The sequence below is a fragment of the Phascolarctos cinereus genome, unplaced genomic scaffold (assembly GCF_003287225.1).
Source record: "Phascolarctos cinereus isolate Bilbo 61053 unplaced genomic scaffold, phaCin_HiC Scaffold_4;HRSCAF=312, whole genome shotgun sequence".
NCBI classification, from domain to species: domain Eukaryota; kingdom Metazoa; phylum Chordata; class Mammalia; order Diprotodontia; family Phascolarctidae; genus Phascolarctos; species Phascolarctos cinereus.
This window is the reverse complement of record NW_027555847.1, coordinates 463255414-463269581: the sequence shown is the minus strand read 5'-3', so window position 1 is coordinate 463269581 and position 14168 is coordinate 463255414. Positions and strand designations below refer to the sequence as shown.

At 34.6% G+C, this 14168-nt stretch overlaps 1 protein-coding gene across 1 annotated transcript in view; it reads left to right on the top strand.

Moving 5' to 3' along the window:
* The window catches only part of CUNH8orf34 (chromosome unknown C8orf34 homolog), a 364057-nt gene that overhangs the window by 60443 nt on the left and 289446 nt on the right, over positions 1 to 14168 (top strand). Inside the window, exon 2 of the mRNA XM_021002136.1 lies at positions 8427 to 8574. Coding sequence (XP_020857795.1) covers positions 8427 to 8574 — 148 coding nt within the window. The remainder of the gene's footprint in view (positions 1 to 8426; positions 8575 to 14168) is intronic.

The window sequence follows — 14168 nt, the reverse complement described above, 5'->3', positions numbered from 1 at the left end:
AAAAATCATTATGTAATCTGTATATGGAATTATATAACTTTAAATAATTGCAATTGCAAAGATATTTTTTAAAAATAAAAATAAATGCTTGTTTGTTGAGTTTATAATTTTAAAAAGGAAAATGAAATAAAAATAAATATTACAGTTACAAAAATTATCTGCTCTTATAGGGTTAGAAAGTTGTAGCAGAAAGGCTATGGAATTGGAAGCCTAGGTTGAAATCCTACTTCTGTCAATTACGGTTTGTGTGACCTCGGGCAAGTTGCTTAATCTCTCTAGGAGTCTGTTTCCTGATGTGTAAATAAGTGACTTTAAACAAGTTGGCTTCTGAGGTTCCTTCCAGCTGTTAATCTGGATTGTGCGATTTTTTTCTTTTATGCATTTGACTAGATTTTCTGGTTGTTGGAATATTTAAGGTTTTTCTTTAATGACTTAGAAATAACTCTGAAAAGCAGTAGCATGATATTGCATAATTTGGATTGTGTAACATTAGTGCCAACCGCTGATCCATTGGAGGAAAAAAAAAGACGAAAAAGGCTTTTGATTTCCTGGAGTTTTGAAGATTTAAGAGAAATGAAAGGAAAAGCCTCAGGAAATTTGGCAGTTCAATACCATTAGGAGTTCCTTGGCAAATGTCTCAAAAATGCAACTGTGGAAAAAAAAGTTTATCAATATTTTGAAATGATTCCATTTTAAAATGGTAATAATATTCATCACTAGTGTCATTTTAAAATAAAGTATTTGCTATACTTAATTCTTTAAATTCAAGTGAAAGTAATGACTTTCCCATACTATTTTCTATGCTGATGCAGAGCAGAATGTAGTTGATACTGTTCATAGTCTATTCGAACACGTGCCAGGAGATTCTATTTTAGACTCAACTCTTTCACTAACTGGCAGAGTGGCCTTGGGCTTACTGTTTAACCTCTCTGGTCTTTATTTCTGCACTTCTAATTGAGAGGCTTGGATTAGAATTAGATCATCATTAGATTCTCTTCTCCCTCTATGATTCTAAGTTTCATTCACTGGGAAATCTCCTCACCTTTTGGTCTTTGAGAAAAACGTTTATGAGGTGACTGCTCATTGATGGCACACACAGAAATGCAATAGATTATAAGAATTGTATAAATTAGCCAGATGTTGCACACTGATTAAGACATATTGATGAACAGATTTTATTATTTAAAACTATGTCCAACAATACAGTACTTCTATAATGATGTTTGCCCTTGAATTGAAATATGTTACTAGGCTATTACTCTTTAAAACAGAGTTTTGGGAGTCCAGTATCTTTTAAATAGTTACCACTAACGCAATTCATCATCATAAATATCCTTGCCTGAAGAACTGTAACCATGTAGAAACTCAGATCTGAAGACCTTCCTAGCTAATTGGTAACTTCCTCTCTGGGGACCGCCATTTTAGAAAGGCTTCACCTAGCCAGGCTTCACCTCACTCTTGCACTCTCTCTCTCTCTCTGTACCCCTTTCCCTCCCACATAGTAAGTATTTAATAATTGTATTATTAATTAATTACATTACTTATATCATAATATATTATGTATTACATATTATATTTATTGTATTAATTTATCATTGTGTTATTTATTAATACATGTGTACATTTATTCAACAAATACATTTAATAAATATGGTATTGATCTCTCTATCGATCTACCCATCTACTACCTATCTAGTAACAATAGGAAGTCAAGAATAATTCACTTCTTTGGGCTGCATGTTATGCTCCTGTAGAAAAGGAATTGCCTTCAGTGACTTGTGTCTTGGTAGATTTGGAGTCAGATGCATTCACTGTGATTCTGATACTTTCTCCCTGTTTGATAATGAGTAAGTTTCATTGCTTTGCTAAGTCTCACTTTGTTATATGTAAAACATGAATAATGACTCTTGAGCTATCTGCATCATAAGATTGTTATGAGGAATCCTTCTGAAAACCTTAGAATGATATGGAAACTAAAATATAAATATTATAAAATTAAAACTAAATTACAATTATATTAATATCAATTATTCAATCATTTATAACATCAAACATAAAAATATAACATTAAAACTAATGTATTAAAGAATGCTATTATGAAATATTTAATTAGAAGAATTTTTATAATTCTGTCAACTACAGTCATTCATTTGAACTACAATGTCAGTTTATTTATTACTGCTTGTAACTAAGAGATGACATGGTTGCATTTCTAAAGCATTTATTATTTGCAAATGTCTGAGGTTTACTTCTTAGTATATGCCTAGTTTCAGTCAACATTTTTTCTATTACCCCAGAAATTACTCAAACATAATCTTATTAGCTTAGTAAATAGGTAATTTTGTAAGAGAATTACATTGTATACTCCAAATAATGTTTTTAAATGCCTGATATGTTTATTTTACCTTTGTAACACGTATCATATATGCTTCCTTTTCTTCTCTGATGCTGCCATGACTACACTGCAGATTCCCATCACCTCATTCCTGAATTATTGCAATAGTTTGCTGGCTGGTCTCTCCCCACACTAGTCCATCCTTTTCTCAGCTGTCAAAGTAGTCTTTCTGAAGTGTGGATCTGACAATGTCTCTATCCCAGTCAGTAACTTCCAGGGGCTTCTTGTCACAGTCACAATCAAATACAAAATCCTCTATTTAGTATTTAGTAACCTCTGTTTGGCCCTTTGTAACCTGCCTCCTCCCCAATCTTTCTAGTCTTTTTACATTTTACTTTCCCAAGCTGTTCCTTGAACAAGACACTCCATCTTTCCTTTCTGGTTTGTGTTCTCTCTCTCTCTCTCTCTCTCTCTCTCTCTCTCTCTCTCTCTCTCTCTCTCTCTCTCTCTCTCTCTCTCTCTCTCTGTCTCTGCCTCTGTCTCTTCCTCTCTTGCTAGGCAATGGGGTTAAGTGACTTGCCCAGGGTTACACAGCTAGTAAGTGTCTCAGGTGGGATTTGAATTCAGGTCCTCCTGACTCCAGGGCTGGTGCTTTATCCACTGCGCCATCTAGCTGTCCCTCTTTCTGGTTATTTTCATTGTCTATCCCCCATACCTGAATTGCTCTTCCTTCTTTTCTCTGCTTTTGGGCTTCCCAGGCTTCTTCCAAATTCCAGTTAAAATCTCACCTTCTACAGAAAACCAGTGCCACATAATTCTAATCCCTTCCCTCCTTCGATTTTCGATATATCATGCATAACTTGCTTGCTCAGCATTGCTTTCATGTTGTCTCCCCTGTTAGATTGTGGGCTCCTTGGAAGCAGGGACAGTCTTTTGCTTTTCTTTGTATCCTCAGCATTTAGGATTGATGCCTAGCACAGGCTTAATAAATATTTATAGACATTACTAATGGAAAGACCTGAAGAATGTGGAGTTTGGACTGGATTTGTTTTTTAACACAAGCTCTGATAGGATGTCACCTTAATTTATTTAATATTGAAAAGTTATTATATCATACTTTTCTAGAAAATTCATGAAGATAGCTAGTTTAGGACTTGGAACTTAGCTTGCTAATTATTTTCTATTCTATATTCTAATGATTTCATATTATATTTCTATTAGGAGAAATATTTGAAAGGTTGTGATCTTAAAATGCAAATTTTTATAAAACATTATTATTGAACCTAATTAAAAACAGAGTTGAAAAATTATGCAAAATCAAAGCAAATTAATGTAGGCATCAGATTATGTGCAGGATCAGACGAGAATGACATTTTACACATGTTAATGTATTATATGCCATTAATATTTAATATGATTATAGCTATTATGTAAAGAGAATTTTATGATTGGAACTCACTCATCTTGTAAAATAGAGTATAATGGGTTATAGTATTTCTGATGCAAAATAAAAGACCTCCTAATAAGAATTTTAAGGACATAAAATAAACTTCATTTCTCACTGATCATGATAATACTTGATTGATGCTGATAATTGGAACAGAAGAGTGATACAGCTGTTTCTGCCTCAGGCTTCCAGCAATTAGAGACCTCCATCACATAATCTAATGGCTGCTCTTGCTATCAACTATCCCATTCCCTTTTTCCAGTCCACTGAGGGGGGTCATCTAGGGAATATCATGAATAAAACACTTTCACATAAGATTTCTGATAACTCTTAGACCAACTCAGTCCCAAAAGGCCTCAGAGGCCTTCTATCTTCTTGGTTTACAAACTAGAAAACTGAGGGCATGAAAGTTAAATGACTTGCCCAAAGTCCCACTTTCACATATACTGTCTCATTCAAACCTTTCAGTACCTTTGGTAATAAGGATCAAAGGTAGGATTTGTTCCTAGGTTCTCTGATTTTAGGACTAGCGCTCTCCCCCTGTAAAATGCTCCTTCCTTTTGCTGCTCAAAATTGAGTATGTCTCTACTTGCTGCTTCCTTTATACTCACAATTCAATCTTTGACATTTGAAAACTCTATTCCTTTACTCTGTCTCCTCTTATCCCTGAAGACTGTCACTCTCACCATTCAGGTGGCTCAGAACCAAGGACTCCAAACTCACCTTCATATATGTGTGTATGCATATGCACACACAAATACACATATACATGTATATATATATATATATATATATGTTTATATACACACACATGCCTAAAAGAGGAATATCACAGATAAATTACACACATACACACATACACACACACACACACACACACATACACATGCACATGCACATGTAAGCACAAATACTCTACAAATCCATCTAAATACCGATTTCTCTCTATGGACCATAGGTCATATTTCCTTTATTGTTGTTCTATTGCAAAATTATTCTCAAATATCTTTGAATTTATTCAATTATATTGTGTGATAGATGATAAGACCAACAGTATTATTAGTCTAATTGTTGTCAGTGCTATACAGGGTGGTATGTATTTTGTAGATTACCTACCCGTTCTTTTTGTAGGTATTGAGGTAAAACTTCCTTTATTTAAATATTTGCTAAACCTCTACAAATTCAATTCAGTAGTTAATATCATCATAACAAAAAGTAGCATTTGTAAGTCACTTTCAGGTTTGTAAAGTACTTTATAAATGTTATTACATTTAGTCCTCAAAATTACCCTATTAGGTAGGTGCTATTATTATTCCCATTTTATAGATGAGGTATCTGAGCCCAGGTGAGATTAAGCAACTTGCCCAGGATCACACAGCTGCTAAGTGTCAGAGGAGGGATTACAATTCAGTTTTCTGATCTGTTTAATGGAGATAATCATAGATCATTGAAGTATAATAGGTATCATTTCAGTTATTCTGAGTCTGTGTAGAACTGGCTAGAGGGCTGATCTTGGAGTTAAGATTGATCTGAGGATACCAAAAACAAAACAAAACAAAACAAAACCCTCAAAAACAAAAAGTAGTTCCTGCCTTGAAGGGGACTTACATTTCTATTGGGAAAGATGATGTTCACATAAATAGCTATGTAGATATATTCGGAGTGAAACCCTCCTATGGATCTTATGTTGACTATCTTATGGGTCATAGGACTTAACATTGCTTTTCTCTTTAGCTTTAATCTGTGTTAATATAGTCTGAAAATATACCAAAGAACAGATGTTACAATCAACTCAGATTACTGGCACAAATTTAATCACAGCAGAAATAACTACTAGTACATACAATTTTCTAGAGCTGTCTTTTTGATATTATGAAGGAAAAGGAAAATATAGAATGACCTTCATTTTTCTCCCCTATTTTTTTTTTCAGTTTAGGAAATGTGTGTCCAATTGTGAAGGGAAATAAAAAAAATATGAGCATCCAGAATCTTGTGAAGTTTGGGGATTGAATTTTCTTTGTGTATAAAATTGTGTTTTCTGACTCAATTTTTCTTTATCTATATTGCTAGATGTTCTCTGGCAACAATACTGTAAATCACTTCTGTATTTTCCTGTAGATGATACAATATACATTAGCTTTGGATGGTTCAGGAAAATAAGTTTATGGTTTGAACATAAAGCATAAGATGCAAAGTACCACACTTATGTCTCCAATGACAAATAAGCAAATAGTTCATTTTAAACCCAATTATGGAGACTCCAAATGTTAGCTAGATCTTGTACAACCCTGCCTCCCTTCCTCACAGAGTTACTGCCAGGTTTGAGTGAAGCATTGTATATGACAGTACATTGAAAGCACCCAGTGTTATAAAAATTTCAGTGACTATTATTGTTGCCCTTTCTATTGTCAAATATAGTAATAATATAAATCTTGGCACTAGCAGTAATGTTAAACTTGATGTTATATTTGAAACTTCTCTTTTATCTTTTATATATGCAATCAGTTGAAGTCCTATTGATCTTAACTTTGAAATATCTCTCAAACCTGCCCCCTCCTTTCTATCTTTGCTGCTGCCACTCTAGTGGAGACCTCATTACCTTCTACTTGGACTATCACAGTTGCCTCTCTAACTAGCCCACCCTCTCTGCCCTCCAAATTCTTATCCAACACAAGCATTGCTCATAGATGTGATCTTTATCCATAGATTTGGCCATGGGGCTTCTCTGCTTAAAATCTTTCAGTGACTCTGTTGCTTCCCAATAAATTTTGAACTCCTTTACCTAGCATTCTAGGCTCTTCACAACCTAGTACTACTCTGTTTACCTAGTCTTTATCTCAGGATAATCTCACCCACTTATTCTATAATCCTTAAAATAAACTCCTTGCTTTTCCTTCTACAGACTCTGAGGTAGGTGTGGCCAATCCCTATGCCTTTACTTGCCTTTACTGTTAACTCTACTTGGAATGGCTTTCTCCTCATTACCCATCCTTTCTGCATGTCGAACCCCATCCACTCTTTAAAACCCAAGTTATATGTCTTTCATTTCAGGTAACAATGACATTTTCCACTTTAGATCTTTGCTTGCACTTCTCAGATGCACTGTTCATGCATTATTTTGTCCTGTCATTGTTTGTACATGTGTTATACTTCCTTACTAGTTGATAAGCTTTATGAAGAATGAGAAAGGGAAGGAAAACGGAATAAACATTTGTATAGTGCCTACTATATGCACAGACACTGTGCTCAGCACTTTTACAGATATTATGTCATTTTATTCTCATAACAACACAGTGAAGTAGGTGCTGATATTACCTTCATTTAACAGTTGAGGAAACAAAGGCAAGCAGAGATTAAGTGACCTTCCCAGGACTACAAAGCTGACAAGTGTCTAAGACCAGATTTGAGTTCAGGATTTCCTGACTCCAAGCCTAGCACTGTATCACTTAGCTATCCAGACAGACCACAAGTGTTCAGCAGATGCTTGTTGAGGTTGGAAATTATTATTGCTGATGGTACTCAAGGAGAGGCCATCTATCTCAATTCTCTAGAGGGATCTCTGCAGTGGGTGACAGATTGTAGTAGATGATTTCTGAGGTTCCTTTCAGCTCCAAGACTCTAGGACTTCTATTTTATTTTGTCTGTGTTCTTCATCCCCAACACTATAATTCTCATTTTTCTTGCAATTTATCTTCTTTTATCTAGCACTATTTAATTGAAATTTTATACTAAAATCCTAGGGGAAGGAGCAAGCCTTTCAGGGGGTTAGGATGCAGAAAGTTTTGGTGCCAAGGGATCTGAGCCCTATATGACCTAGATACCCTCGATTTCCCCTCACTCATAATCACACACCTTGAGAAGAAAAACAAGAGAAGATATGTATTATCATTATTACTTTTAATTGATGAATGGCAATGTTATTGTCTTTAAGTTTCACAAGACACAGTGATTGACAAAATAGCATAGTGTTCTTATAGTGTGTACTCACAAAAATATAGATAAAAAGGAGAAAGGAAAATTGTGAAGATTGGAGAAAAACAAGTGAGACTATTACTACTATGTTTAAAATAGAACCATGTAATATTATAACTGGAAAGAAACTTAGAGACCACTGAATCCACCCCCCTTTTTTGTTTTAGAGATGAGGAAACTGAGGCCCATAGAAGGTCACATAGCTAGTAGGTATCTGGGGAAGCTTTGAACCCAGGTCTTCTTGGTTCCAAGCCTCATATTCTATTTAGAATACCATTTTGTCTTTTATTTTACAGATAAGGAAAACGAAGCCTAGACAGGTGAAGTGACTTGCTAAGTTCACACTATAAGCAGCAGATACAGGGATAGAATGTAGATCTCTTGAGTTTCTGTCTGTTACCATTTCCACTATATTTCCAGAATATGGACTGGAAATTATTTCAAGTTTTGAAGATGATATTGGCTGATGTTTATTTTATTTTTGTGTCTTATTATATTGTGCTTAGAAGGTTTAGATCTTGAATTCATTATGTACACATGCCAATGTAAGAATTTAAGCTAGATAATTTCAGTGGAAATATCATTATATAAATCTAAAAATGTGCTACAAATGGATTCCTTAGTGATTTTTTTGCTTCATCATAGTGTTTTGATATTATTTTTCTTCTTCAGGAATTGATGACCAAACTCATAACAGAGACACCTGACCAGCCAATCCCATTTCTCATTGACCATCTTCAGTCTAAACAGGGGCCTCGAAGTCAACTTCAAAGAACCTTGTCTGGGTCTGCAGCTTTATGGGCAGAAAGTGAAACATCAGGTAAAAGAAGAAAAGGCATTCCAGTTCATTTCAGGGGGGGAAAGACATTTTAGGGGATGCATGTAACTAAAAATGACCATAATTTTAGCAATTTATAACACGATAGAGGTAAATAGATAGATAGCTAGAACTTTAACTTATCCATCTGTATGTTAGTATGATAAAATATGGCAGAAAAACTTTTTGAATTGGCAAATAAGACTATTGTTATTTGGTGCATTATGTGTCCAACAAGTCCTAGTGCAGTTTTAACCTTTAATAACTTTATAAGTATAAATGTTACAACTTTACAAAATATATAATTTGAAAGCTTAATTATTATATATCTTCTCCACTTATTAGTTTTGTGAATTTTAAATAATTTTGAGTAATAATCTTTTACCTTAATTTTAACAATTATTATTATGCATTGCATATTACATTTTCTGGATGACACTTTTGCAGACTCATGGATCTACATAGGAGGTCCTCTTGCAGGGCCACTTTGGTCTGCACCAGACTTTTCTTGTGGGATCACATCAAAACTGTCATGTGTGCATCGGTATCTTTTTTGCTATTCATTGGTGATGAAATTTAGGAGTACTGATGGACCCATTTTAATCACATAGTCTAATATTCCCATCTCCTCCATAAAGGAGGAAAATACAATCTTTTAAGTATCTGAGTATCAGCTTATGAAAGTTTTTCAAAAGTGTAATAATCAACTTGAATGATGCTGAAGATGGTGTTTATGTTGAAATATTGTAATGAAAAAAACATTTCTTAAACACATGTGCATACATTGTACTAAGCGTTGGCTATACAAATTTAAAAGCAAGATAATCCCTGTCATCAAGGAGGTTTTATATATACATATATGCATACATATATGTATGTATATATATTTTTTTAATTTGAATTTTTAGTTCCAAATTCTCTCTCCCTCTACTTCTCCCCTACCCACTGAGAAGGCAAGAAATACAATACCTATTAAATGTGTGAAGTCATGCAAAACATTTCCAAATTAAGCATATTGTTATAAAAGCAAGAATAATAACGAAAAAATATGCTTCTTTCTGCAAGCAGAGTGCATCAGTTCTCTGTTTGGAGGTGGATAGTCTTTTTCATTGTGCGTCCTTTGGACTTGTCATGGATCACTGTATTGATCCATGTAGCTAGTCTTTCAGACTTGGCTATTGTTATAATATTTCTATTACTATGTACAATTCTCCAAGTTCTGCTTACTTTATCTTGCATGAGCTTATATAAATCTTCCCAAGTTTTTCTGAAACAATCACCCTCATTATTTCTTATAGCACAATAGTATTCCATCACAATCATATGCTATGACTTGTTCAACAATTCTTCAATTGATGGGCAATCCCTCAGTTTCTAACTCTTTGCCACCACACAAAAAAGTGCTATAAATATTTTATATGTATGGGGATTTTCCCATTTTAATTTATCTCTTTAGGGTATAAACTTAGTAGCAGTATTTCTGGGTGAAAGGTTATTCATTTGGGGGCATTATTCACCACAATGCCTGGACCAGTTCAGAGCTTCACCAACAGTGCACTAGTGTACACATTTTTCCACATCACCTCTAGCATTTGTCATTTTCTTTTTCTGTCATCTTAGCCAATCTTGTGGTTATGAGGTGGCACCTTAATGTTCTTTTAATTTATATTTCTCTAGTTATTAGTGATTTAGATCATTTTTTTATGACTATTGCTAGCTCTGATTTCTTCTTCTGAAAACTGCCTGTCCATATCCTTTGACCATTTATCAACTGGGGAATGGCTCATATTTTTATGAATTTATCTCAGTTTCCTATACACTTGCAAATGAAACCTTTATCAAATAAATTTACTATAATCCCTCCTCCCAGTTTCCTTTCTCCCTTCTAATTTTGATTGCATTTGTTTTTTGCTTGTGCAAAAACTTTTAAATTTAATATAATAAAAAACATCCATTTCATTTCCCATGGTGCTCTCTACCTCTTATTTGGTCATTAACACTTCCCTTATCCATAGATGTGACAGGTATTTTTCCACACTCCTCTAATTTGCTTATATAACCCTTTTATGCCTAAATTATATACCCTTTTCAACTTATCTTGGTATATAGTCTGAGATTCTGGTCTATGCTTCATTTCTGACAGTTTTCCTAGTAGTTTTTGTCAGAGTGAGTTCTTGCCCCAATATCTAGGATCTTTGAGTTTATCAAACACTGGATTATTGTGTCCGTTTGCTTCTGTATGTTGTGTGCCTAATCAGTACCAGATTGTTTTGATGATTATTCCTTTGTAGTATTGCTTGAAATCTGGTACTGTATGTTGGATTTTAATAAGAAAGATATCAATATTTTTAAATTTTTAAATGATTAAACTCTCAAATATTATTAGTATTACATAGGAACATACATTAGCTCTTTTAGGCTAATCATTTTCTGTTTGGTAACTTGAACTTTTTCTTACCTTTACAATAATATTTTGCCCCTTTATGGAGGAGATGAAAATATTAGACTACATGATTAAAATGGATCCATCAGTGCTCCTAAATTTTATCACCAACCAATGGCCAAAAGGGGGAGGTAATTTTAATTAAAATTTTCACTGGAACCCAGGTTTTCCCAATTTCTTCTGCAGTGGTGCTCTTTTGACCTCTCTATCAATAATTATATCCATCTTTTTTATTAATTTATTTTTACTAATTTATTTTGATTTATCAACAATCACTTCCATATGCTTTTGAGTTTAAAATTTTTTCTCCCCCTTCCTCCCCTTCATTCCCCCCCAAGATGCACACAATCTGATATAGGCTATTCATATGCATTCCTATTAAACATATGTTCACCTTAGTGATGTAAGTAAGAATTAGAACCAATAGGAGGAACTGTCAGAAAGAGGAAACAAAACTAAACAGAAGAGAAAAAAAAAGCAAATAGTATGCTTTGATCTGCATTCAAATTCTATAGTTCTTTCTTCGGATGTAGATAACATTTTTCATCATGAGGCCTTTGGAGAAGTCTTAGATCCTTGTATTTCTGGAAAGGGTTAAGTATATCAATATTAGTCATCACATAACGTGCCTGTTATTGTGTACAATGTTCTCTTGGTTCTGCTCACTTCACTCAGCATCAGACCATATAAGTCTTCCCAGGTTTTTCTGAAGTCAGCTTGTTCATCATTTCTTATAGCACAATAGTATTCCATTCCATTCCATTCCATTTGCCAATTGATGGACATCCTCTCAACTTCCAATTCTTTGCCATCACAAAAAGAGCTGCTATAAATATTTTTGTACATGTGGGTTCTTTTCTTATTTGTATGGTCTCTTTGGGATATAGCCCTAGAAGTGCTATTGCTAGGTTCATCTTTCTTTCTTCCTGAACTCTTTGATCTTTCTCAGATGGGACCTCTTTCATTAATTTAGCATTGAGTCAGTTTTATTTTTTGTTCTACTCTGACCTGGATATTTCATTTATTGGATCAGTCTCCTGTATGCTATCCCAGTTCTATAGTCATTAGTTTCTTACTTTTTTGTCCTAGGTGCATAAAATTTAGAACCAAAAGGCATGTTAGGGATTAAGAGATAATACATTTAGATTTGAATGGGACTGAGGTCATCTAGTTCTACCCCCTCATTTTATAGAACAGGAACTTGGACCCAGAAAGGCAAAGTGATTTGGCCCTCTACTAAGAGCAGAGCCAGGGCTGGAAGTCCTGACCCTCGATTCTAAATTTAGTTTTTTTCAACCATACAATTTCTTAATTCTGTGATTGAGTCCCCACATGGTATACTAATCACTTCAGTAACTATACTTCCTTCCTCAATAACCTAATCTTCCAATTATCCATTGCTGAATAGCCTAAATGCTGACAACTTACTTTTCCAGACCTTTGCTAATCACTTGCCATAATCCTTGTTGAATGGATATCTGGGGTTGTGAGTCAGACTTGAACTTTTGGAAAATGGTATCTGTGGCCCACAAGAATAGTGTGAGATGCTTTATCAAAATCTTTGCTAAAATCTTGGTAAATTATATCCATAGTTTTGTTCTCATCTACTAGTTTACTAGTTTAGTAGTCCTGTCAAAAGGGAAATGAAATCAGTTTGTTATGACCTGTTCTTGATGAACAAATATAGCTATCTCTCTATATTTGTTCAGGAAGGTACTGTCTCTTTGTAATCACTGTCTCCCTTTCTAGATGTTTATCAACTGTGTTTTTAATGATCCTTTCTAGATTTTTCCCAGGAATTTAAATTGAAGTGAAGTTCATTGGTCTATAGTTTTTAGACTCTGTGATATTTCCTTCTTCCTTTTTGGAAATGTGGACACCATTTTTCTTCAATCCTGTGATACCTCTCCTGTTTTCCATGATCATTCAAATATCACTAATGGTAGCTTCACAATTTCCATATTCAATCTCCCTGTCATCTCTTAGTTCTCAGCTTCCTGCAAGAACCATCCCTTTTAGGCAGAGTGCAGTCTCTGGGCAGCAAGGTGGAACCAGCCTTGGAGTCTTAAGACTCAACTTCCTGAGTTCAAATCTGGCCTCAGGCACTTGCTACCTATGTGACCCTAGAGAAATCACTTAACCTTTTTTGCCTCAGTTTCTTCATCTGTAAAATGAGCTGGAGAAGGAAATGGCAAACCACTCTAATATCTTTGCCAAGAAAAGCACAAATTGGGTCACAAAGAATCAACACAACTGAATAACAAATCACTGTACAGAGTAAGGATGTATTTCAACCCCTTCTGGACCTAACTTTCATGTACTTCTTAGCAGCAACTAGTCTTTTTACTTTTACCTTTTTCAAGGTTTCTTTCCTCTGTGCTCTGTCACTTCATTTCTCTCTTCCAGGTCAGTCAGCCTTAGCACTAGATAGCTAATAATAGTTTTTACAATACTGCTGCCTTCCTTACCAAGCAGAAGTTGGAAAGAAAACTGAAGAGCTGTTCTCACAGTTTTCCTTAAGCCACTGGGCACATTATCAGACTTTATGTCCCTGGATTGGAGCTGGATTTTTTACCTTTGGATACATTTTCCAGTTTTATTTTGTTTAATCTGTCCCTTCAGACAGTTTATCCCCTTGGTCACTATAGGGATGGATACAGAGATAGGGATTTGTTATTTCATTGATGTAGAACCAACTCTTGGAGAGTTGGAGACCTTAGGGTCACACAGTCAGTATGCTCAGAGGCAAATTTATAAGAATGTTAGACTATTTTTCATTACAATTTCACTGTAATGATATTGAATTTGAAAATCATCACGCCCGTTAGTAGAAACACTTACAAAATAGAAGCAGGTTGACAAGCTTTTGGAAGCTCAAAACACATTAAGGAGGGGATCTATATTATGGGTTTAATTACTATAAAATTCATCAAATGTTTCTAAAAGGCAGATTTGGGTTTAATATAAGAAAGGACTCCCTACAATCAGAGCCATTCAAAAGTAGAACATGATGTGTCAAGAGAAAATTTGTTTCTAATAATTGGAAGCTTTGTAGCAGAAGCCAGATGACTCACTGTTGGGGAGGGAATTTATATTTGGAGTATTGGTAGCCATTTTTGGTATAGTGGAAAGAGCACAGGACTTGGAGACAGAG